This window comes from Ambystoma mexicanum, chromosome 12 (assembly GCF_040938575.1).
Source record: "Ambystoma mexicanum isolate Mex_15411 chromosome 12, UKY_AmexF1_1, whole genome shotgun sequence".
Lineage (NCBI taxonomy): Eukaryota > Metazoa > Chordata > Amphibia > Caudata > Ambystomatidae > Ambystoma > Ambystoma mexicanum.
Genome location: NC_090936.1, coordinates 612975854 through 613002610, shown reverse-complemented (window position 1 = coordinate 613002610; position 26757 = coordinate 612975854). Strand labels below are relative to the sequence as shown.

General features: G+C 46.9%; 1 protein-coding gene across 3 annotated transcripts in view; it reads right to left on the bottom strand.

Moving 5' to 3' along the window:
- FTSJ3 (FtsJ RNA 2'-O-methyltransferase 3) overlaps nucleotides 1-26757 on the bottom strand; it is a 416394-nt gene that overhangs the window by 253922 nt on the left and 135715 nt on the right. For all 3 annotated transcript variants that reach the window (XM_069629038.1, XM_069629037.1, XM_069629039.1), the window contains exons 7-8: nucleotides 12570-12764; nucleotides 12142-12257 (exon numbers count right to left, since the gene is read on the bottom strand). In XM_069629038.1, coding sequence (XP_069485139.1) covers nucleotides 12142-12257; nucleotides 12570-12764 — 311 coding nt within the window. The remainder of the gene's footprint in view (nucleotides 1-12141; nucleotides 12258-12569; nucleotides 12765-26757) is intronic.

Sequence of the window (26757 nt, the reverse complement as noted above, 5' to 3'; positions counted from 1 at the left end):
TCTTGTATAATCACAACAGTATTGAGTTATTCTGATGAGACTTGCTCAATAGTTCTGGTTCTGTATCATTAAATGTACTTCAGATCTTTAGAGTATCGGAAGGATAGCTCAGGGGCAACATGCTCGCCTTGGAAGCAAGACGACACAGAGCAACACAGGTCCGCTCCCTCGGACCGCGCAACACAGGTCCGCTCCCTCGGACCGCGCAACACAGGTCCGCTCCCTCAGTCCGTGCTTAGAAACCTTTGGGTAGTACACGCATTATAAATAACCAATTAAAATAAAAAGAAATACATCTGTTGAGAAGTGCTGGGGCCTTGTCAATAAGAGTGTAGAAGCTGAACTGAGAGGTGCTGATGTTGCCCCACCAAAAGTATAGCAGCCCCACTAAGATGAACTAGAATTATCTCAACAAAAGCATAGTATTATCGCTGAGAAGATTCAACAATTATAGAAGCCCTGTTACAGCAGTACTATCCTATCAAGAGTATAGTGAGCTAACTGAGAAGTACCAGCATTGCCCCATTTCAAATATGGCAGCTCTACTAGAAAGTGCTGGCTCATACGCCTCCGCTCCCCGCCCATAGCATTCACCCTCAACACGTGCACACTCAGAGACATGCAAACAGTCCCATTTGCCCTCTCCCTGCCCCCTCCCTCGCTTTGCATCTGTACCTCCATTTCTAAAAATCCTTCTAGGTTGCGTGTACCTCTACATCTGTTCACCCCTCTTGCCAAGAGGTGTGCACAGATGTACAAATACACCAAACCCAAAACGATCTTTAGAAATTGAGGGACAGACTTGCTTTGCATCTGTGCCTCCATTTCTAAAAATCCTTCTGGGTTGGGTGTACCTCTACATCTGTGCACCCCTCTTGCCAAGAGGTGTGCACAGTTGTACAAATACACCAAACCCAAAACAATTTTTAGAAATTGAGGGACAGATGCAAAGCAAGACCCTTCTGCTTTGCATCTGTCCCACAATTTCTAAACATTGTTTTTTCCCCCCGCTTTTACCCGGATCCGCCAGAGAGAGACAGTATGGATGGACACTAAGGGCCATCCATACTGCGTCTCCCCTCTGCTGCCGGGATGGGGGCTCAGCCCAGACTTCATTCTGCGGGGGGGGTCCGGGCCCCCCAGACCCCTGTACTCAGCGCCCCTGCCAGGGCAGATTAGGTCACCGAGCCCCAGCTTCCCTCTGTGAAGCTGGGAGCTCGGTAAAGCCTGCCATGCTGCTGCCCGCCCACCCGGCTTTCGTTCACAAAGCATTTTTTCATGAACTCACCAGGCGGGCGAGCTGCAGAGCAGAGAAGACGTGCGTGCAGCCAGGCAGGGAGGGGGGGGGGGGGAGGACTTCTTGTGTGGCTGGCATGGCAAGGCTGAAATGCCTTCCGGCATCAAGCCCTATTGGCACGTCAGCCACACTGCTGGCCCCCCCCATCGGCACAACATACACACACACTACGTGACTCACAGGAGTCACGTAGTGTGTGCTGACTGAGCCAATGAGGGGCAGTCTTTTTTTCACAGCCCGGCAAGGAAAACAAAGACTTTCTTAATGGAGGGCGACCGTTGCTGCTTGCGGGCTGCCTTCCATTAGGAAAGTCTTCAACCCTGCCGGGCCGCATCCAACATCACCACGGGCCGCACTTGGCCCGCGGGCCGTATGTTGTGCACCCATGCTTTAAAGCAAGCCAGACCGAGTCTCCCACTTGATAATCTGGGGCTTTTCGTCGATGGTGATCAGCGTTTCTTTTCTGCGTTTCTTTGGCTTGCTGTAGGTTCCTGCTGGCTTCTCTGGCTGCTTTCATGATGCTGGCATGCAGATTCTTTACTGCGGGCATTTCAATATTTTCAGGCGAACCGTAGACCGATGTTCTAGGGTTTCGTCCATATATAGTAAAGAAGGGTGTTGCTTGGGTTGATGAATGTGTGAACTTATTGTAGGCATACTCTGCCATCCATAGTATTTCTGTCCAGCTTTAGCTTGTTTGGTGTAATAGACAGCGCAAATACTGTTCCATGGTCTGGTTTGTGCGCTCGGTTTGGCCATCCGTTTGAGGATGGTTTCTGGAAGACAGACGACTTCTACTCTTGCCAGGGCAAAACATTTCTGCCAGGGCACAACATTTCTTCCAAAAACGAGCTACAAATTGGCTGCCTCTGTCAGAAAAGATTACGGTAGGGAATCCATGTAACTGGACGATTCCGTCTAGGAAAACCTGCGCCAGAGTCTGAGCTGAGGGAATACCTTTTAGAGCTATGAAATGGGCCATTTTGGAGAAGAGGTCCACTACTACGAGGATGGTACGATAACCTGAGCTAGGAGGTAAGTCAGTGACGAAGTCTATTGATACTGTGTGCCAGGGCGCTGGCGGAATGGTGATTGGCTGAAGGAGGCCGGCTGGTTTTTGCTTGGATGTTTTGTATTGTGCACACACCTCACAGGTGCCTATGTAGGAGGCAATATCCTCTCGCCGAGTTGGCCACCAATAACATTTGCTTACTTTCTTCATGGTTTTGGCTATACCCGGATGGGCTTCTAACAGCGAGTCGTGGTAGTATTATATGATTGCTTGCTGCAGATCCTTAGTTGGAAGGTAGAGGCGTTTTTGGTAGTATGGTAGCTTGGCTTGAATGGTGAACGGATCTCCCTTCGTGTCCCAAGCCAGTAGGTCTTCAGCCATATTTTCTTTCATTGCTTCCTGCAGTGTGTCTAACGGAGATGGGCCGGTGCAGAGGCCGACAATTTTATGGCTGGGTATGATCTCCACCGGGTTAGGGGCATTGTAGACTTCTTCTCCTGTGCCAATAGGGGATAACGCATTCGCTTTCCCGTTCTTAACTCTGGGGCGGTAGGCGATTCCAAAGTCGTATTCCATTAAAAATAGGGCCCAACGGAGCTGCCTAGAAGACTGGGCTTTTGCTGAGCGAAGTATTGCAAATTCTGATCTGTTATTATTGTGATGCTGTGTTTTGCTCCTACTAAGTAATGTCGCCATTCACACAGTGCGCTTTTGGATTGCTAGGAGTGCTTTCTCAGAAATCGCATAGATCAATTCTCCTGGGGAAAATGTCCTTGACCAAAAGGCAATGGGATGAAGGCATCCGGTTTCAGGATTTTGTTGGGACAATATGGCCCCCATGGCAATGCTTGAAGCGTCCGTTTCCACGATGTACAGTAAATCTGGCTGTGGGTGTTGCACTATTGGGGCGGAGGTGAATTTTTCCTTGAGAGCTCAGAAAGCTTCTTCCGCCGCTGGTGTCCACTCGAACCTTCGGTGTTTGCGCAGCAAGGACGTTATTGGATGTACAATATGTGAGAATCCTGGTACGAAGCGTTGATCAAAAAGTTTGCAAACCCTAGGAAACTCTGTACTCCCTTTACAGACGTGGGTGAGGACCAAGTGAGGATTGCCTCCACGGTTCTATTGTCCATCTTGATCCCCTGTGGTGTCAATACATATCCCAGAAACTCTACCTCAGTGACGTGGAAGGAGCATTTTTCTAGCTTTGCGTACAGTTGGTTTTCACACAGTTTGCAGAGTACAGCTTGCACGTGGGTTATGTGTTCTTGGGGAGTGGTGGAGTAGATCAGAATGTCATCGATGTAGACGACTGCGCAGACATCGAGGAGTTCCCGTAACACATCATTCATAAAATGCTGGAACGCAGCCGGGGCATTGCAAAGCCCAAAAGGCATGACCTGGTATTCATACAAGCCATAGTGGGTACGGAACGCAGTCTTCCACTCGTCCCCTTTCTTCATGCATACCAGGGGATATGTGCCGCATAAGTCTAGCTTGGTGAAAATCTTCACTTGTCTCACCTGGTCTATGAGTATTGGTATCAGAGGTAACGGGTACTTATTTTTTATGGTGACTTGGTTTAGAGCCGGTAATCAATACACGTTCTTAAGACCCCTCTTTCTTCGGTACGAAGAGTGGGGAGGAGGCAGGCGACTTAGATGGTCTAATGAAGCCATTGGCCAGATATTGGTCCAAGTAGGTCCGTAGATGAGCGTTTTCTTCCTCAGTTAATGCATACATTCGGCTGCACAGTACTTGTGGTTGCAGATCGATCTGGCAGTCGTAAACTCGATGTGGTGGTAGTGTATTAGCTTGCTCCTTCACGAACACATCATGGAACTCCTGGTATTCCACTGGTGAAGTGCCCACCAGGCCTAATCCTGCTATCTTTTCCTGTGAAGCTAGCAATGGGCTTCCTTGGATCCCTTTGTTGTTGTAGCAAGAGGCGCATTCTGTGAAAAAAGAGTGAGGTGCGGGCTCGCCAATCTATCTTTCGGTTGTGCGCCTCCAACCATGGTATCCCAAGAATCAGCTGGAATTGGGGTGCAGCGATAAGGTCTAATCTAACACTTCCCTGTGGTCATCTTCGCAGAGGTGATGGTCGAAGTACACTGTTACTGGTCCCGAAAAGAGCTGTGTGCCATCAACAGCTGTCACTCTTTCAACGGTGTCCTTCCGGTGGAATGCCAATCTCAGGGTCTTTGCAGTGTTTATGTCCAGGTAGTTCCCAATAGCCCCACTGTCTATGAAAGCCTTGATGGCATGCATTCGGGTGGGCTGTGAAGGGTCTACCAAAACCACAGGAATACTGAAATGTGAGATCTGAGTGCTCCGTTCCTGGCTCGACAGACCGACCTCTATCTGCCGGGCATTGGAGGTTTCCGCTACCTCGTCTGTGTCTTCCATAGAGATTTAACCGTGCAGTTCCAGAGGAAGTGACCAGATTGGCTGCAATATAAGCAAAGTTTTTCCTGACGCCTCTGTTCTCTCTCTGCCTTGGTGAGTGGTCCCCTGAGAACACCCAATTGCATGGGCTCTGAGTGTGTTTCTGAGGCCTGTCGATGGGACGTTTCGTTTCCTTTGGTCGGACATACACTGGCCTATGCTCTGATCTGGTTCGGTCGGCCTTGTGATCCTGTAACCGGTGGTCTAGTTGCATAGTTAGGTCGATGTATTCACTGCAATCTTCGGGAGGATTAACTACTTGCGCCAAGACATCTTTTATTTCTCCTCTCAGTCCTCGATAAAATAACGTTATTCATTTCTCCTCTGGCAAACCTGATTCGGCTATTAGGCGATTGAATGTGGCGACATATGAAATAAGGTCCTGACCACCCTGTCGCAGAGAGAGTAGCTCATCATCCAGGGACTGACCTCGAGTCCGATGGGCGAATTGTTTCCAGTTCACGCTGAAAACCTGGGTAATTTCTCAGTAGAGGGCCGTCCATAAGCACTAACGGGACAGGCCAGTCCACCGCATGCCCTCCTAAATAGGAAAGGACGAAAGCTACTTTAACTTGGTCGTTCAGAAAAGAGTCTGGTTTGCATATGGAGTGTAGCCGGCATTGATTCATGAACGCTCCAAATTTCTTAGGATCCCCAGAGAAGCATTCCGAGAGAGCTAAAGGGATGTTGCCTGGAAGCAATACCTGAACAGGTGTGGCTACAGGTGCCATGGTAGGCTGCCCCTGAGGAACTCCACCTGGTAGAGGTGCTAGACCAGCTTGGGTCTGTAAGAGCAGTCTTGCCAAATTGTCCGTTTTGTCCCTGTTGACTCCCAGTTCGCGCCTTAAGGCATTTGTCTCAGAGCGGGCTGCATGCACCTCAGCCCGTAGTTCACATAAAAGGCAAAGCTGGTCTACCTCGGAGGTTTGCATCGCTCGGGCAGAGGTACTGAGGAAGGCTTTGTGTTCTGTCACACTCACCTGTCTCTCTGCAGGAGCGATGGATGAGCCTCCCTTGACCCAGAGTTCTCACTTCTCCTGTTTCACCCGGAAGGATACCTGTCAAATACAAGGTGTACACTTAGACCTGATATCACCCGATTCCCCTGGGCCCTTCCCTTCTCTTAACTGTTTGCTGTGATGTCCGCTAAGGGCTTACCTTGATCTTTAGTAGGGTGTGCACTCCATCCTGAATTCGCAGGGGCGCGATTCGCTCAAGTGATTGATGCCAATGTCTGTAGGCTGAGTTCAAATGCCACATGCTGTTTTATGCCTTCACAGCGAGGCCGAGTGTTCAAGGCGCCTGTTTCTTCACTGGCCAGAAAGTCCTTCCCACAAGTGAACGTTGCGCGGAGAAACTTAAGTGCAATTGTCCGTAATTTCTTGTTTGCCGGTGTTTTTGGGGGGGGGGGGGGGGGGGGGTGAGTAGTGCTGCGTGTAGAAGCTGGCTGCTGGTAGGTATGCGCAGAGCCTTCAATTCGAGCGCGCCTGGTAATGTCTCTCCCTTTCCCTTGCAGGAGAAATTATGTGATAGTAGCGCCATGAGTCCAGGTTCAGCGCTACTGGCGACTTGTTGGTTTGGTAAGTATGCACAGAGGCTTTGGTAAGTATGCACCGTGTTGAGAGAGAGCAGCAAAATAATTGTCCGCGTTATTGGGGCGAGCGCAAAGAATAAGGCCTCTTTCTTTTGCAGGGGTTTGTGCGCTCGTACAACTGACCTGGATTCCAGCGTCGCGGGAAGATTCGGCGAGTATGCGCAGCGTTACTGATATGCACGCGTTAACCCAGTTCTTCTTTGTTCTTACAGGTACCGGTGTATAAGTCCCCTATTGACTGGAGATTGCTGCGGCGTGGAGTAAGAACAGAGGTTGCTCCGGATCAGGTAAGCAGAAGCAGGATGATCCAGAGCAGATAAGCAGAGCTGGCTGATCCAAAGCATGGCAAGTGTGTTGCAGATACAGCTCACAGTAAGCAACACGAAGCACTGGAAGAATCTTGGGTGTGGCTTATATAGCCAGCCACGCCCAAACACTAGAGAGTTCATGAATTGTCATACACTTCCTGTAGGCAACAGGAAGTGATAACCAGGAAGTTACTACAAACACTAGGAAGGAATTAAAGGAGAGCTCTGCTATGGGTTCTTTGTGTGCCTATGCCAGGCCTTCCAAGCCTCCACCCAGCTTGCCCCAACTACCTGCCTGATACCCATGACAGTACTTTCTAACTAGGGATACTTAACTCATATTGTGTGTAGCTTGCTTGCCCTCACTGGAGACTTGCATTTACTGCCTTTTGCAGGGTTGCTTGCATCTTTGCTTTTCACAAGCCTCCCAGTTTGTGAACCAACAGCGATTCTTTTTATACAAACTCTATACAACACTGTGCAAGACTTTTGTGCCATCTTCAAGAAGTGCCTCAACTGACCTAGACTTTGTTCAATTGACATTGCCTGTCCTGGCTCGCTGCAAACTCTTCTGACCCTTTGACTTTGTGTTTATCTGTCGCTCAAAAAGTCATACACAAGTTACTTGTATAGCTGGGAAAGGGTTAACCATACATCATTGGGGGATTGTAAGTACTTACCTGTTAAGAGAAACTGGTTAACCTTCGTTTCCTTCCCCAACCATTTTCCTTTTTCCACAATCTCAATATTGCATTTAAGTGTCAAAGTGATACATCAATGTCCACAGTGCCCTAGCAATTGAAGTCACCTCAGGGAGTAGTAAGTGTGTGTGTGTGAGAGACATCCCAAAAGGGTATCTAATTTAGTTTATTTATTTGTATTGCGCACCAGACCCGAGGGTATGAGGGCGCAGGAGCAACAAGGTTATTCACAGCTTGGTTACAGGTTACAATGCATTACAATAATTACAATGGGACAATGGAAGGCAAAGAGTTTACAAATAAACATAAATTACATGGTATACAGAGGTGCAGTGGGCTGGATAGTATTAGTGGTCATTGTTCTTTATCCAATGGATATAGTTGCGTCTAAAGTGTGTGTAAGTTTGGGGTGTCCTTAGAGAGGGTGGTAGGGAGTTCCAGTGTTTGGGCTGCTTTCACTTGGAAGCTGTTGCCACCCATTTTGGTGCGTTTGAACCTGGGAACTGTGAGCAGGTTTGCGTTGGAAGTTCTGGTAGGTCTATTAGAGGTGTATTTGCTTATTCTATCGACTAAGTAGCGGGGGGCAGCGTTGTTGAGGCATTTGTGTGTTAGTGAGGCTACTTTGAGCAGGATTTTATCTGTAGTGTTGAGCCAATTATGGGTTCTCCTAATGTTAGAGATGTGTTCTCTCTTGGGGATGCTGAGCGCTGCTCTGAGAGCATCGTTTTGTAGCGTCTGTATTTTGTTAGGGACCTGCTTGCTAGCTCCTACGTAGAGGGCATTACAGTAGTCCAGTTTTGATAATACAAGGGCTCTGGCTAACGTAATGCAGCTCTGGGTGGATAAGAAGGGTTTGGCTGCTCTTATAAGCTTACATGTGTAGACCGTGGAGGATGCCATAGAGCTAACCTGTTTATGGATGGAAAGGGAGGAGTCGATGTATATTCCTAAAGTTTTCACTTCTTTGGCTACCTTGATTGTGTTCCCATCTATAATGAAGCTGGTGTAGTTGTGGTCCAATTTGGTTAGGTTTGAGGTGGAACCAAGGATGATGAGTTCAGTCTTGTCATCATTCAGGCATAGACTGTGAGAAGCCATCCATGCCTGGATGATGAGGTACACCTTGTTCACCAAGGCCAAATCATGGTTGTAATCTCCCGTCAACAGGATGAGGATCTGTGTGTCATCGGCGTAATTGGTGTAGGTGATACCCAGACCATCTAGATCATCAAACAGGGGCTTTGTGAACATGTTGTACAGTGTAGGGGAGACACATGAACCTTGGGGGACTCCACATGTGATGGGGTCGGCGGCAGCGGAGGTGGAGAAGACAGGCATGGATCTGTTGCTGAGCAATGACTCGATCCAGCCAACGGCTTCTTGGGAGAAGTGGGCAGCTCAATCCAAGTGATTGCATAAGATTTTGTGATCGACTAGATTGAATGCCGCAGAGAGGTCCAGGAGAAGTAATAAAGCAGTTTTCCCATTGTCTCCAAGGGTGTCAATTTGAGCCTTCAGGTCGACGGCCGTTTGTCCCGTGTTGGGGTCTGAAGCCTGATTGCCGAATACCTAGGAGATGGTTTATTTTAAGGTATTTTTGGATTTGTTGGTAGGCTGTCTTGTCTAATATCTTGAGCAGGAATGGGACGGTGGTAATAGGTCTGTAGTTAGTGGGAATAGAGAGGTCAAAAGAGGGCTTTTTGTGAAGGGGGAGGACCCAGGACTCTTTAAGGTTGCTGGGGACGGTACCTGAGGAGAAGGAGGCGTTAACGAGTAGGGTGATGAATGGCGAGAGGTCTTTTGCCGCATATTTAATGATTTGTGGGGGGCAAAGGTCGCCCTGACAGATGGTTTTAGGCCGAGAATTATTTTTTCCACTTCAAGAGTGGAGACTTTGGAAAAGCTGAAGCGAGTGGGGTGGGGTGGGGTAGGGTTGGGGGTGTTGGGATGTGGGGCGCGAGGCATTATTAGTGGGGTTGGATGGTTTAGCTATGGATTCTTTCTTATTTTTAATTTTAGTTTGTAGGCCTGTGACTTTATTGTTTAGGGCATTTTGGACACTAGTGCACCATTGTTTGTCCTTCACCCAAGTGTCTGGAATTAGCACTGGTGTTTCCAGTTCTTTAATGATCGTAAACAGCTCTTTGGTGGAGGAGTTGGATTGTGCAATTCTCTGGTTGTAAGACTCTTGTTTGGCAGCTAGGATTTCTTTTTTGTAGTTGGACGTTATTTTATTAAGCACTATCTTGTTATGGTCTGTGGGAGACGGTCTCCAGGCTTGAACCATTTGGCGTTTTTCTAATCTAAGAGCTTTAAGGTGGCTAGAGAACCATTGGTTGAGGTGCTTTTTCGGTTTATATTGTCTTAGTTTTAATGGTGCGATGGAGTCTAAGGCTGTGCGCATGGTTTTGTTATAGCCTTCTACGAGGTCGTAGGGGTTGCAAGTAGCAGGGAGTTGGTTAAGCGTTGGGAGGATGAGAGGGATCCATTTTTCCACTGTGATACTTTTCTTACTTCTCATGGGGATGGCTGAGGCTAGCACATTATTGGTGATGGGGCTCAAAGCTTCGAGGGTAAAGGAGAGGAGATGGTGGTCAGACCATGGTTGGGGGGAGTTATTAGTGACGGAGGCCGCGCAGTTATAGTCTGCTACCCAGTCAAGGGTTCTCCCTTTGTTATGTGTGGGGCCAGATACTTTTTGGGTTAAGCCCAAGTCAGACGAGTATTGTTGATGAGGGTGGCCTGGTGATCTTTGGGGTCTTTAAAGCCTAGGTTGAAGTCCCCTAGGAGGGGGCACTGGGAGGAGTTTTTTTAGGTTATTGGTGAGGATGGTGCTGAGGTCTTCCTCGAAGGATCCTAAGGGTCCAGGAGGTCTGTAGAATAAGTGAATGGATGTCGTTTGGGAATTGGCAGTAGGCAGCTTAGCTGCGAGTGATTCACATGGGAGGTGGGTAGAGGAGTCAAGTCTAATGTTGAGGTGAGTTTTGGCAATTACAGCCAGGCTGCCGCCTCTAGATTCTGTTCTATCCGCTCAGAGGATGGTGTAGACGTCGGGGATGGCTAGCGAGAGGGCTGGACCTGCGGCTGTGTAGAGCCAGGACTCGGTTATGGCTAAAAAATCTAAATCTTCTGCTAGAATGAGGTATGCTATATCTGTAGCATGAGCTATTATAGAGCGTGCGTTAATGAGGGAACCTTTTATGGGTGGGGCGGTAGTCTTAGTGGGGGTGGTCACTATGTTGTAAGTTTTGTGTTTGGTCGTAATATTAGGTGGGCTGGACTTGAGTCTCTTCAACGTAAGGTTGGTGCAGGTGCTAATGGTAGTGGAGCGGTTGGTCAGTTTGGACTGGATAGAGTCCCTGGCTCGGTGCTCGTATAGTTTAGGTAGTCTGGACCGTAATCTGGTGTTTCTTTCAGAGAGACTGCATGGTAGAAAGAATTGGAGCAGCATGGTTGTGGTATACGGCTCTATGGGGGCGGGGAGGAGGGTCGAGTGGTGCCTATGGTGGCCGAGCTAAGGGTAGAACTGGGAGAGCATGAAGAATTAATAAGGTGGAGAATAGTTCTCAGCAGTATTGAGTAGATACCTGGTAGGAACATTTTGTTGGCGGTGGGTGGAGTGTGGGAGTCAAGTGAAGGCCGGGCGGTATTCAGCGATAGGGCAGCTAGGTATCAGAATACAGTTATCCAGTGTAGCAGTCAGATAGGGGGTCAGGTGACTGCTAAGTTACTAGGCAGTGTTCTGTCAGGGTTAGCAGTGGAGGTGTTGACAGGGCGGGGCAGCTAGGTGCAGTATGCAGCAGTCAGTGTAGCCACCGAATAGAGAGGCAGGTGCTTGCTAAATGTAACATAAGTGACATCTTTGTGTCAATTTTAGCGACAAAAGGTTTGGCTGAGTTCGGAGATTGTAGCCTGGGCTACACTACAGTGCGCAGGCAGGTAATAACTGTAGCAACCTGCCTAGATTCGAAAAAAATCAGGCAGGCTACTTAACTGAAATGGAAGGAGTCTATTTTTAAGTGTATTTTAGTGTTGTATATTGCCCTTTTCAAAGAAGGCTCATTTTAAAACCGACCTAAATTAAAAAATAATTATTTTAATAATAAACCTTGAGTAGAAGTGTTATTTGAATACATGTCAATGTGAATCTCTAGGTTACAACCCTACAGCTCACATTGACCCCTCTTGAGACAAGTCTGCCTGCTCAGTCACTCTACCAACTTGTGTAGTACAGACCCAAACCAAAGGTTGGGTTACCTATTGCCAAGAGGACAAGGCTGGTGTAGTTTCCCACAGGGTTACTACATACAATCTTGCCTAACAGGGCATCAAAGACTTTAGCTGTCAGAGTGGAATGACTACGAACAGCTCAAAATTACACAGTGGTGTGAATCAGCCAGACTCTGAGAATCGAAATTGGCTGTATATTTAAAAAATGACAACCAGTAAATTGAAAATAAACTGCAATAAAATGCTGCTCCTCTAGCATTCTGCCGCGCTAGGCCTTGGTTTTGTTGTAAATACGCCTATGGCTGTTGGAGTTATAGCCTAGCTTAATATAGGACTTGCTTGGTGAAAAAGTGATAGTTATAGCATAGTTCAGACTGATTTCGTCAGTTGCTTAAGGGTGTTTCTAGCAAGTCAGGTTTTAAATTGCTGGCAAATTCATCCACTGCTTACTCGTTGAAAACATTCTGTGACACTTCCAGATTCCATGTAAAAATGTTTTTAAAAACACACACACTATCGCCTCGTAGAGCGCCCAAATAACATTCACTTACTTTTGGCTTCTTGGTACTAATCAAGTCGCTTACGGTTTTCGCCTGAATTTCCACCTCCTTAAAAGCATATTTTGGATCGAAGAACTTACTGTCGATCTTGTCAGGAGCCAGATAACCTGCACATAAACAAATTAACTGTCATGTACATTAGCAAGCAAAAACTTTATAGCTAAATACTCCTCTCGCAGTCAGTGCTACTGGTCAGGGGTGCCGAGGTAACAATTGTGATGGAGAAACTCCTATTTTTTTTTTCAGGGACACCCACTGGTCAGTAGTGCTGCTCCCGAGTACCAGCCTTGGGGACGGCAGAGCCGAGTGATGCATGCAAATTTGGATTCCAAGTGCCCAGGTGGCATATCCCATGTAGTCTCTATGCCTCCCCCCTAATATCCCTTTGATCCATTCTCAGTGCCACTCTGATAACTCACCCTGGCAGACAACGAAGATTTCGGCAGATTCATTACGAGAGGCCTGTGGCTTGGTGGCTTGCACTTTCCTGAAGAGCTGCTGGAAAATCCAAAGCAATGGCTGGTAATCTCTTGAGCGGAAGACTTTGGTAATGAACCAGCCACCCTTGTTGAGGCATTCTGTGGCACAGCGAAGAGCCATGAGGGTCAAGTTAGCTGCAGAGACACAAAAAGCACAGATATCAGGAAGCTGAAAAAACACAGAAGAATGGAGAGAGAGATGCCATAAAAATGGGTGGAAAAGGGCTGGCAAAGGATGGAGGGGAGAGCCACAAGACAGGATGAGGAATGACCGCAGAAGAGGCATCATCAGTAGGTGGGGGCATCAATGAAGTGGGAGATCAAAAGAGATAATTGGCTGCCACAGGAGGAATAGGCATTAGCACAGGATGTTAGGAGAAACAACCTCAGCAGGTAAAAGGGCCAGTAAATCGATGGATCACAGGCATGTGAGCAAATGGAGGGAAAGGTTAACTTAACTATAGAGCAAGGTATCATATTGGTGCCGGTGTGCTTGCAACACCCATTGAATGCTGGTCATATACTCTTATGGCAAATTCTCACAAATGTGCTCATTCCCTCCACCTTATAGACCCCCAGCAACTTTGCTGAATTTTGAGGGCTCGATTTTTTTTGTTAACCTGGAGAGAGTGAAGCCCTTTTTTTTCCACACTCTCATGTATTTTAATTTGATTTAGTACACAGTGTTACTTTTGGTTGTAGAGTCTGACAAACTCCATAGGCATCATCTTTTACATTGTGTCACAGCACCTTCAGTGCAGTGACACAGGGAAGTCAATCAGCTTTCCCAAAGGTTTTTAAAAAAAAAAAAGTTCAAAAAGAACTTTTTCACAAAGAAAAGAACAAAATTGCAAAACAGAATTAACATACATTACATTCATCAAGACAATTAATGCACCAAAAAGAAGAAATAAGAAATAAAAAGAAGCAGAAGTAAACCCAAACATGGAGTAATATATAAAGTAGGACAACAATGTAGGTAAACACCTTACACATCAGTGCCAAAAGCCGGGCCCTATTCATTTACATTTTTCGAGGCCCATAAGCAATTTCACCTCATCTTCAATTTCACATAGACGTTCTTTTGCCACTTTCCAGATCTGAGTAATGGCAATAGTCAAATAGTTATTCCTCCTGGAAAGACAGTATAACCAAAAGTTTCACTTTCAATATCATTATATTCCTGATCAAGTTTAGCAAAGTATTTATCATAGGTAGATCTCATTGAATAGCAGCAGGTGAGAACATGTCTTACATTTTCCACCTCGTCATTGACCACACATAGGGCCTCACCACGAGTTTGGCGGTAACCCTTAAATCTGGCGCTAGCGCTATTACCGCCGGATTTAAGGGTCCGCCAAATCAGGGCTTCAGCAGATTTCTCCCCAGCTCTGAGCTGGGGGGAAATCCGCAGAAAATTCGCGCTCATAGCGCCGGCGCAATGGGGAATGGAGAATTCCCGAATGGGCTCAGTGGGGAATGGGCAATACCCGTTCCGCCAAACCCGTGATCCTGCGCTATTAGCGCCGGGGGATTTGGCGGTAGGGCTATTAACGCTGGCGCTAATAGCGCCGGTGTTACCGCCCAACTTGTGATGAGGCCCATAGTCTGCAGATCATTTTTTCGATGGGTAGACCTATCCACATTCCACGAACCTCCAGGAAATTAAGACGGTTAAGTCTAATATCCATGAAGATTTTGCGATTGGTCTGTGATGGCATAAGAGATGTCTTTGGAGTTCTTTATAGCTAAAGGGCATCATTGAAAAGGTATGCAGAGAGCTCATGGTAGAGACCTTATCGAGACTAGTCGCCCAGTCCCGCTTTTCAATGACATTTTTCAGTGATTTTAACACCACTCCTTCGCCATGTTCCCACATTGGTTTCCATCCGATTTGTTTTAAAATAGTTGCAGATTAAGTTCTTTACATTTATTAAGGGCCTCCATCTTACCCTCCTCTACACCTTCCTTAAGAATGTATAGAAGGGTTCCAGGATATGCAAATTTAATTTTCACAAAGAGTTTGGCCCCATTATGGTCAATTTGGGTAGACAGGGAAATAAGCCCCACTTCCAGGCGGACCGCCTGTACAGGGGTATAGTTGTTAAGACCAAGCAATCTACGCCATATGATACCTTCAGTAAATTCAGCCCAGTCAGACCAGTCCTTAAATGATGTCTCCAAAGCATACAGAAACATGGCCGCAAGCTTTTGTTTGTATATATTAATAATTCCAAGCAAGCAATATCCTGCTTTTTTATCTTTCTAAAAGGACATAACTGCTCTGAGTGTGGCCATAACTTTAGCTCTTTTATTCTGTTGTACCAGTTTGTTAATAGTACCTCTGTCACAGCAGAGCTCATATCCCAGATATTTATAGCAATTAACTTTCCTGATCACACCCAATGAGCAAGGGATTCCAGACTTTACAGCTATTATGACCCATGGCCATGAACGGAGTTTTGTTAAGGTTAATAGTAAGGCCATTGGCATAAGTGTAGTCACATACAGCCCTAGTGCCATTGCACATGCCACTATATGTATTATCAAAGATAACAATATCATCAGCATAACATATCCAGCCGATTTTATGTGAGCCCATTCTAGGGAAAGCATTCATCTTCGTTTTAAATATTGCACCGAAGTCCGCCATAAATGGTGGCAATGTACAACCCTGTCTGACCCCCTTAGCAATGGGAACAGAATCAGACAGAGCACCCTCATTATCTATACGTGCCCTGGCCTTACTTTCTCCATATATCATTTTACAGACATATAGGAGATAAGGTGGCAGACCAAGCAGCTCAAGTTTCGCCCACAATCTCTCGCGCTCAACTAAATTAAAAGCTGATAAATCTACAAATAGCATGTAAAGAGGCAGCCTATTTTTATCCTTGGCCTGTTCAATGAAAGTATGGACTATAAAGATATTATCCTTGGTAGAACATCATTTGCGAAAGCCAGTTTGGGCCCTATCAAGGGTATGATTATTGTCAATCCATTTCATTATTTCACAGAGGACTATGGTACAAAAGATCTTACTGGACACGTCGGTAAGAGCAAGGAGCCTATAGTTCTCAGGTAAGCTCTGACGTCCCGACTTAAAAACAGGAATAATGTGAGACATCTTCCAGGAAATTGGCATAACACCAGTATCAATGATTTTCTGGAAGATAATCCCCAGAATATCTGTCGATACCTCCGGATTATCTTTAACAATAACATTACAGAGGCCATCAGGCCCAGGCGCTCGATGTTTTAAGGCTCTTAACTACCATTAAGATATCTTCCCTTGATATAGTTAGCGTATCAATGGGTCTTTTAACCAAAGTTGTAGTGTCTCCCTTAAATTTATTACAAGATACATAACCCACGTATGGCTATTGATAGGGATAGCCAACTCAGAACTCCCAGCTTTGCCCATAGATCTAAAACTAGCCCAGAATTTACTAGTGTTACCATGCAAATGAACGCAAACCATATATTGCCTATTAGTTTGTTCTCAGAGCTCTGATATCTTCTTATCTCGTTACGGTATCTATTCCGGATCTTTCTCTTCTCATTACATACCAACACAGGATCTTTGCCACTCGAGTCACACAGGCGCAGCTTTCTGCGCATCTCCCTTTTCACATCTCTAACAACCCTATCATATGACAATGCATTACTTACCGTAAAAGCATTTCTGATGTTGTATCTGCTTAGATTCACATGCTGTGCATAGTCCGACATCCAGTGGACACTGCAGAGTATTGCATTTTGTTTTTCGTAGTCGAAAAGGGGACGTCGACAAGGCGTGTCTGTAACACTATCCCTATAGTGACATGCAGTGTACCCACACAATGCCTCACGCGTCGAGGTCCCTCGGTTTGTATTTTCCTGCCCTGAGGGAGCCTTATAGAGGTGAGTGAGTACAGAAAAGAGATAAAAAGAGGTCTATGTTCCTTGCATCCGAGCGGGGAGGAAGGGTGGGCGCATGTGAATCTAAGCAGATACAACCATCAGAAATGCTTTTACGGTAAGCAATGCATTGTCTTCTGATGTTTGTTAATCTGCTTAGAATCACATGCTGTGCATAGACTAGCGAGCAGTACCCGGAGTTGGAGGTGGGTTGTGAGAAGGAACAGTAGAGAAAGGGTGTCTTAATACTGCTTGTCCCACCTGTGTATCAGATCTAGAGTGGGCATCTAGACAGTGTTTTGTAGAGGTGTGTACAGAACTCCAGGTTGCCGATTTACAAATGGACTCAAGAGGGACATTTGCAATGAATGCTATGGAAGCCCCAGTGCCTCGAGTATAGTGTGCTCTTGGCTTGAAGGGTAGTTCTCTCTTAGCAGTATGCATTGTACGATCCTTCCAGATATAGTGGATTTTGAAACTGCATCTCCTTCTCTTCTTGCTGCCACGAGACAAAGAACTGATTAGTCTCTCTCAGTGGTCTAGTTCTTTCCATATAAAACATAACAGCCCTGCGCACATCCAGTGTATGCAGGCTTTTTTTCTCCCAAGTTTGAAGGGTTTTGAAAGAACGTTGGTAGTTCTATAGATTGGTTCACATGGAACTTAGAAATGAATTTAGGTACAAACCTAGGGTGTGTGCGTAGAACCACCTTATCTTTGTGAACTGTTACAAAGGGGTCTAGAATAGATCGCGCTTGTAGTTCACTTACTCTCCTGATGGAGGTGAAAGCTATTAGAAAACCAGTTTTAAGGGTGAGGTCCTTAAGCATTGCTTTGTGCATGGGTTCAAAGGGTGAGCCCAAGAGCCTGGTTAGAACAACATTTAGGTCCCATCCGGGAGCTGGGTTAGCTATGGGAGGTTGTATTCTTTTAACTCCTTCCATGAAGACCTTAATAACTGGGACTTTCCACCACGACACTAAGTTGAGAAGTGGTGTGTGCGGAAAGTGCAGCCAAATGAACCTTAATAGAATTAAACACTAATCCTGAGTCTAGTAGGTGAGTCAGGTAGAGAACAATTTGTGTGGGAGAGCAGTCAACCGGATTGATGCTCTTATTTCTACACCATATGACAAATCTTTTCCACTTGATGGAGTAACAGTGACGAGTGTTATGCTTTCTAGCTTCCTTGAGAATGTCCATGTACCTCTGTGGGAGTTGTAAATGACCAAATTCTATGATCTCAGGAGCCATGCTCTATGTTCATGGTCTGTGGGCATGGGTGTAGTGTCTTGCTCTTGTCCTGTGACAGCATGCTGTACGGACAGGGTAGTTTCACCGGTGGAGACAGACATCTCCATCAGGTGAGCGAACCATGGTTGCCGGGGCCACTAGTATCATGTGACTGGTTCCTGGTGCATCTTGTGCACTATCTTGTTGAGAAGGGAAGTCGGGGGGGGGGGGGGGGGGAGGGAGCGTAAACAAATTTCCCTGACCATGGTATCGATAAAGCGTTCCCCCATGGATTGGTCCTAGGGGTACCTGGAGGCGTAATCTTGGCATTGGGAGTTCTCCAGAGTTGCGAACAGATCTATTTCTGGGAATCCCCATTGTTTGAAGACGTCGAAGACGATGTCTTCTTGTAACTGCCATTCGTACTCTGCGGGTAGAGGAAAGTCTCTGCTGAGTTTGTCTGCTAGCAGACTGAGTTCCCCTGGTACATGTTGTGACAACAGGAACATGTGTTTGAGAGCCCACTTCCAGATGTTCTGGGACAGCTTGGACAGTCCTGGAGAGTGAGTGCCCACTTGCTTGTTCAGATAGTACATAGCTGTGGTGCTGTCCGTGAGGACCATCACTGTCTTCTCTTGCAGGTGTGCCTGAAAAGCCTTCAGTGCTTTGAAGACCGCTAACACTTCCAGCAAGTTTATGTGTTTGGATGCTACGCTCGGAGTCCAAACTCCGTGTGCAGTCTGATGGGATAGGTGAGCCCCCCCATCCTGTGAGGGATGAGTCTGTGGTTAGAGTGGCCTCCACTGCGGGGGTGGCGAATGGTTTCCGTATGACAAGGTTTTCCTTCGACCACCACCGTAGAGAGAGAACCAAGGCCTGCGAGACCACCACTAGATCGTCCCATTGTCCGCTGGCCTGACACTACTGGCTGTTGAGCCACTCTTGCATTGGACGCATGCGCAGTCTCGTGTGAGGTACCAAATATATACATGACGCCATCATTCCCAGCAAACGCATTGCTTTGCGCACCGTCACCTCCCGACCGGCCACATATTGAGGGATCTGAAACAGCATATTTTCGACCCTCTCTGAGGGGAAGACGAGGCCGTCCTTTGTTCAAATTAGAGCCCCTAGGAATTGTTTAATTTGGCTGGGCTCTAGGCTGGACTTCTTCTCGTTGATGGAGAAGCCCAGTTGGAACAAAAGGTCTACAGTCTTTTGGGTGTTTGAGAAGCATGTCTCGTAAGAATCCCCTGTTATGAGCCAATCATCGAGGTAAGGGTATACTGGGATGGACAACCTGCGCAGGTGGGCCGCTGCCACTGCCAGTACTTTCGTGAATACCCTTGGCGCTGACACTATGTCGATGGGTAGCACTCTGAACTGGTAGTGTGTGCCCTCTATCATGAACCTGAGGTATTTTCTGTGCGCTGGCAACATTAAAATATGAAAGTATGCATCTTTCATGTCCAGTGTTCTCTCCCTGCGATAACAGGGGGATTACTTCCTGTAATGTCACCATACGCAATTTTTGAGGTTTTACAAATTTGTTTGCTGGGCGCAGATCTAGTACAGGGCGCATGGTTAAATCCTTTTTGGGTACAAGGAAGTACACTGAATAAATACCTTCCGTTACCTTTGATAGAGGCACAACCTCTATAGCTCCTTTTTCTAGTAGCTGGTCCACTTCTTGAAGAAGGATGGCGAGGTGTTCTGGCGACAGGCGTCGTCCCCTTGAGGGTCTGTACGTCGGGGAGCAGTTGAATTCTATACAGTAGTGCGGGCTATGGTTGATAGTACCCAGCGGTCTGATGTTATTCCCTCCCATGCTGGAAGAAAGGATGTTAGGCGTCCCCCGACCGGCGATGCATGGGAGGGGACCCGAATCTCGGGTCATTTGGTGGTGGTGGTGGCTTGGGAACCTCTAGGGGTTGAACCCCGACCTCTTCCCTTGCCACGACGCTGTCCTCTCTGGGTGTATTGTCCACTGGTTCCTTGATTCAAGGAGCAGTTGCTTGCAGAGTACTGCTGATGTTGCTGTTGGCGTTGGCCTCGAGAAAAGCGTCTGTTTCCATAACTTTGCTTGTTGGGAGGCCTGGAAATCTGATCTAGGGTCTTAATGGTGTCAAATTCCTTTTTTGCAGTCTCTAGCGCGTCATCCAACGCCTTTCCAAAGAGGTTGGCATCCTCTATTGGTTTGTTATGAGAGATGTTTGTGTTTCGGGTTTAAACCCCGAATTACGTAGCCAGACATGACATTTGAGTAGGATTCCTTGGACTAGGGAACGGCCAGCCGTTTCTACAGCATCTAGAGTATTCTTAATGATGCTCTGGTTGACTAAGGTTCCCTCAGTAACCGTGGCCAGAAGCCAAGTTTTTAGGGGTTCAGGTACCTCAATGTCTTTGCGTAGTTTGCTCCACTGTGCATCTGCATAACTTGCTAGTAAGGAGGAGTTGTTGGCAATCCTGGTGGAAAAGGCTGCCGAGGCTGTAATGCTTTTACATAGGGCATACAGCTTTTTACCTTCTTTATCTGGAGGTGCCTCGCTGGTTGATAGCGGGACCCCTGCCCTTTTTCTTTTATTTGTTACTACTAGGGAGTCCGGTAGTGAGTGGCCCCTGATGTATAACGGGTCCAATGGAGAAGGACTAAATAATTTTTTTTATCCTTGGGTTCACCCCCCTGACCAATGCGGGTGTAGATAGCGAAGGAATGATTTGTCTCTTTACTGAGGCAAGGAGGGGAATGGTTTGACTGACAGGGGGTTTCTCCTCGATAATCTTTTCAACAAAGTCTATGTCAGGAGAAATTTCCCCAGTCTCGATTTCGAAATGCGCTGCTGCTTTGCATAGTAGCGCATTAAAAGGTACGTTGATCGTCTATAGGTGACGTATTCCTGATTGGTGAGTCTTTGGGAGGCGGGGGGACAGGTTTAGGGCGTTGGGGTCTGTAGACGCTGATGGGGACTGCCAGGGCTGTGAAGCACCTTCTTCTGGGTCTTCCTCAAAGCCCCCATCACCCATGTCTGGGTCATCCTCGAAACCTTCCTGGTCTATGTTTTGTTCTTGTTCGTTAGTTAAGAACTCCATCTTCATGAAAGTGGGAGTCCTCTTCAGTGAGGTCATACAACTCTACATCCCTCTGTAGGGGGTTAAATAGCCTAGGGTATTTAGCCCTAGGATCCTCCCGAGTCCCCTCTCTTGGTCTTTTAGGTGTGGGCAGGTATTGGTTAGACATAAAATTCTCCATTTTGTCCATGCAAAATTGGAGTCTCTCTAAGGTCCCTTGTGGTAGCACAGAGCGGTCTGGGGAAGGCGGGGGTGGGGGGATGAGACAAGGCTTTCGGCGTGTAAACGCTTTGACCTATCCCATAACGTTGAGGATAAGCTCCCATCACCTTCTGACAAGCCTTCTAGTAGGCTAGGAGTCCCTTTCGACGGAGGGGCGGTTCCTGCCTTCCTTCCGTCCCCTTCGGCGTTTACCTGGCCTTGCGAGCGGTATTCGGCGTCTTTCGCCATCCGCCTCTGGCTATCGGTGGAAACAATACGCGCCAGGCTCTTGACGACTAAATGGTCTCTCGAGGGTTCCTCTGGCCTCGACGTTACAGGTGTCGCGTCCTCTACGGCGACGGGCGCTCGCTGGCGGGGCATGTCTGGTGGTTTGGTGATAGCGCCCTTATCTGGGGGTAGCCCAGTCGCTGGTTGTGTCTGCGGTTGCGAGGGGGGCTTTGGACCCTTACGGTCCGTGGAGGCCGCCGGTAGGACCTGCGTCTCTGTTGGCGCTAATGCTTTCTTCGTCTTCGACGAGGAAGAGCCGTGGGCCGTGTGCTTATGCGAGTGCTTGAGTGCGTCTGTGTCGCTGGGGTGTTCATCCCCATAAGCAGGGCGTGAGCCGAGCTTGTCGGGCCGGGGACAGACGACGAGGAGCATGACCGCTCCCTAGAGGGGTGTACAACCTCCAATGCGGAGGTCGGGTTATCACTTTCGTCGCCACTTTCGGCGGCTGCGGGTGCGGAATCAGACCTAGACATGGCGTAGGCTGCCCACCTCTTGACCCTGCGGTCCTTTAAAGTCTTAGGCTTAAGAAGCTTACAGGCCGCACAACCGTCTTCTTTGTGGTCGAGGGACAAGCAACGGTTGCACCATTTGTGCTGGTCTTTCCAGGTTAATTTGCCTTTGCAGCACGGACAAAACCTAAAGGGTGTCCTCTCCATAGCTAAGGGAACGGACAGACGTGAGAACAACCCCGAAGGAAAAGGTGGGGAAAGAGAAAGGCATTCTTAAAGAGATAGCAAGAAATGTCCCACCACCCCACTCTTCCTACTGTTTGAGGCCGGCGAGTCCAGGCCACGTGTTCGGCAACGCCGAAGGGTCTCCTCCGTCGAAGGCACAGCCGTCGAAGATCTTGTCGGCGGAGAACAGCTTAGTCGAACAAGGAACCCAATGTTAAATAACGACCAAAGGTCGAGTGAATATTTGCAATGTCTCTCGAGAAGCTCTGCGTAAAGGCGACCAATATCTGGGCGGAAAAAGAATCAGAGGGACCTCGACGCGTGAGGGATTGTGGGTACACTGCACGTCACTATAGGGATAGTGTTACAAACACGCCTTGTCGACGTCCCCTTTTCGACTACAAAAACAAAATGCAATACTCTGCAGTGACCACTGGATGTCGGACTATGCACAGCATGTGATTCTAAGCAGATTAACAAACATCAGAAACTCTAATTCTATTGGGATTATCTTTATAGGGTCCAAGTTTACACCCAGAGGGAATAATATCATGAAGATGTTTAGATAGCCAGGTAATAATATCATCTGCAGAAGAATAAAGAAGATGATCAATATTGATATCAAGGCACCATTTTTTAGCCTTCGTTAGATTAGCATCTGACCACCGAATTCTATTACCACGGTTAGAGATAGTGATCCCCTTGGTTGCATCATTGTCAGCAATCCTATTAATCCAACAAACCGTACATCGTAGTAGTGAATGATCACTGAATTCATTACCCAAAATAAGGAAACCAATAGTGTTGTTAAATAACTTATCACTCATACAGATGAAATCAAGCATAGAGGAATAGCAACCATTTGACCATGTAGCGCCAATATTATTGTGATCAAGACCACTTCCATTCAACACCACTATATGCATCTCCTTAATTAAAGGTAGACCATCTTTCAGCTTTCGTCCGATCTCCCAGATTATAAACACAGAATATTAGCATTGAGATCACCACCCAATACTATATTGGTCAGGCCATCTGCCGTACATTTATCAAGCAGACATTCATATATACTCTGTTGGATATCAGCCATATATGCATTGCCAGGAGGGTCAGTCATATATATTGATCAGTAGAATACGTGCTCCATTCTGCATATGCATCTCGACAATCAATCGATTGGGATTAGCAGAAACCAATTCATATTTGGAGGCATGTATACAATTCAATACCAATGTTATCAATCCCCCAAAGGGGCCTGCCCTTTTCACCTTTACTTGCAGGATTGTAGTACGCAGTGAAACCGTCAAACACAGCCTCCTGCCTAAGTTTCCTGTAAGAGGACTATTTGGGCATTGGAAAAAAGAGCATAGGAACCCAGTTCAAAAAATAGATGGCAGTGTCCTCTAGTATTCCAGGAAATTAGTGTGGTATAATCTCAATGACTATTTTGACCCAAAGGTAGTAAAGAACAGAGCCATTCCCAATGTGATTTTATTACATCGTTATCGATTACTTGGCCATTAGCCTCCTTTGAATTGCTGGGATATAAATGACTAACCTTATTAGATAGGCAGTCAGATCTCTCTACATTAGCATCCAACATGTATCCACATTCTTTTAGCTCATTTTTGTGTTCCCAAATAAGACATACAACAGCTTCAGAATAGCAGTGGACTCTGGTAAGCATCCCCTGACATGGTTCCAATACCCTCTCTTGGATAATCTACTGTTTCCCAGAGCAGTAACGTGAAATGGACTTTAATTACCATTGTAACTTTCTAGACCCGGCACACATTATCTTACAATAAGGTGCTGGAGGGGTTACCTAGTATCCTCTTTGTCTAGCTTCTCATGTAACATGTTTATGTTCCCCTTTTCTCACTGAATGGCTGGTGGCAGTGGTTTGTTTTAACTACCATGGTGTGCATTTACCGAGGGTTGCGTTCGCAGCTGCAGTAAAGCACCCAAGGGTGCCACTTTTGTCAAAATGGCCCGGTCTTCTTTTTTGGCCATTTCTTTATGAAAAAGTCCTGAGATTAACTCTGCGCGCCAAAATAGGTGTGGTCCCTTTGTTCGCTTTGGCAGGATTCACGAGTGAAGCACGCCTCTAGCTCCAGGGTGTCTGTGGTAGGTAGCGTTAAGCAGAGTTTGTATGCAGTACCCTTTGGGACCACTACACACAACTAGGACTACAGGTGTAAGCAAACCAACCTTTGGTATAAGTCTGTACTACACAGTTTTGGTAGGTTTGCTGAGCAGCCAGGCTTATCTCAAGAGGTGAATGTGAGCTGTAATGATGTTACACAGAGGTCTACAATCACAAATATTCAAATAAACTCTTACCAAGAAACCCTGAGTGTAAAACACTTATTAAATTATTTCACAGTCAGTTATAAAACATTCACTAGAAGGAGGCAATCTATATCACACAAAAATAAACTTCAGTACTTTACACTGCACGTTTCTGAGGCATTTAAACTACTTTGAAGGAGGAGGAAAATAGCATTCAGAGTACTTTGAAGTAGGGCATAGGTTAATAAAAAGATTACAGTTCTTTAACAGCGCAAATACTTTGAGTTCATCAGAGGAGATGATTAAATGCAATAGGTCAGGCCAAAGTCAATGGGCTAAAGTCTTGTATAGGATAAAGCAGTTCTGGTAGTTAAACAGAAAAGTCTTTGCCAAAGTTCTCAGAAGTAGTTCGTAAAAGAAAGAATAATTTGTTGGGCCATAAGCTGATTAAGCCTGCAAGTTGGGAAAGTTTCAAGCACTTTCACTGCGAGAAGTAAGTACTCAGTCTCATTTCACAGTACCTTACAAATTAAGAAAAAGATGCAGCTGAAGACTTCTGTTCCTGGTAGTTCCTGCAGATCTCGCTGTTCCTGAGCCTCAGTCGTGGGGACAAGAGGGAGGACGTCGGGGGACTCCTGCACTGGTCACAAAGCTGGCAACTGGCAAATGTTAGATTCCGGTAGCTGTAGTAAAGCACACAAACTGGTGTCCCTCTCCCTGGTTATTCGGTTTCCTGCAGCACTCTGAGGAAAATACAACCAGCTCAGAGAGTGGTATCCAGGTGGCTTAGTGTCGAGTTGATTGATCCCACCAACTGGAGAAGTCGCCCTTGCAGGGCTTCCCTGTCGAGATGAACTTATTGATTCGGACCTGCAGCAGGGCTTCACTGGGCAAACCAATGGTCCAGGAGTTGCAGCAGCCGTCCATTTCAAGCTAGTCTTTGGTTCTTTCGTTCCAGTGGTCGACTGTTTTTCAAGCCAAGTGACTCGCCTTTTATTCAGTTCTATCCCATTAATTCCAGCCTAGCTGCCACTCACCCAGTGGAGTGGCTGTCCTTGCCGGACAGTCAGCCAGCCAATAATGCCAGAGTGCATTTGGGTCTACTAGGAGACTAACCACAAGGAGTTTCGGGCACCTCCCTCACTTCATGCCCACCCCCAGACACTCGGGCACAGGAGGCGGTCTTCAGTCCTGAAGCCAGCCAAACACGAAGGAAAACCTGGTTTGGTGCGTAGAGACAACCTCTAGAAGGACCTTTACAAAAGGAAATGGCAAAAAAAAAGAAGACCTGGACCAGTTTAAACAAAGGGGGCTCAGACGCCATCTTGAAAAACATGGCTCACGCGATTTAACGCTACCAGTGTTTGCAGTAAGGGGCAATCATGGTAGTTCGTTGTAAAACCACTGCCACCAGCCATTTCGAGAGAAAGGGGCAGCAATTGACTGCTACATGAGTTTCTAGACACAGGGGATTCTACGTAACCCCTCCAGCACTCTATTGTAAAATAGGGTGTGCTGGGTCTAGGAATTTGAAAAAAGACCAGTAAAGTCAATGTCCCTTTACTTTCTCTTGGAAACAGTAGTTTATCCCAGAGAAGGTATTTAAACCTGGGAAAGTCTGAAAAGGTTTCCCTGTGCCACTGCACTAAGGGTGCCGTGTGACACACATGAAAAGATGCCTATGGGGTGGTCTAAAACTCCATAACCAAAGAAAACACAAGAGTAAAACACATTCAAAATACATAAGAGTGGGAAAAAAGGCTCATTCTCTCCCAGTAAAAGACATCAAGTCCTCAAAATCCAGCAAAGTTGCTGGGGGTCTTTAAGGTGAAAGGAATTAGCACATTTATGAGAATTCTCCCTAATAGGCAGAAGTGAGGGAGGTGCCCCAAACTCCCTGTGCTTGGTCTCCTAGGAGACCCAAATGCACTCTGTGGTGATTGGCTGGCTGACTGTCCGGCAAGAACAGCCACCCTGCTGGGTGACTGACAGCTAGGCTGGAATGTATGGGAGAGAACTGAATAAAAGGCGAGGCTTTTTAGCTTGGAAGGCAGAGTCCACCACTGGACGAAGGAACCGAAGAAGAGCTTGAAGAGGATGGCTGCTGCAACTCCTGGACCGTTGGTTTACCCGGTGAAGCCCTGCTGCAGTGCCTAAACGGCAAGTTTGCATCGACAGAGAAGCCCCTACAAGGACGACTTCTCCCTTTGAGTTGGTGGGACCAATCAACTCCAAAGTAAGCCACCTGGACATCCTCTCGAAGCTGGTTGCGTTTCCACTGCAGTCGCTGCTGGAACCGGATAGCCAGGGAGAGTAACACCAGTTAGTGTGCGTTGCTTTTAAGCTGGCCAAGAACTCCAGGAAGATCCTCCGGACTCACAAGAAGCAGGACAGATCGAGCCTGAGCCCCTTCAACAGAGTGCGGGATCCCAGACGCAAGGAAAGCCCATCTTGACAGCCAGGAACCGCGG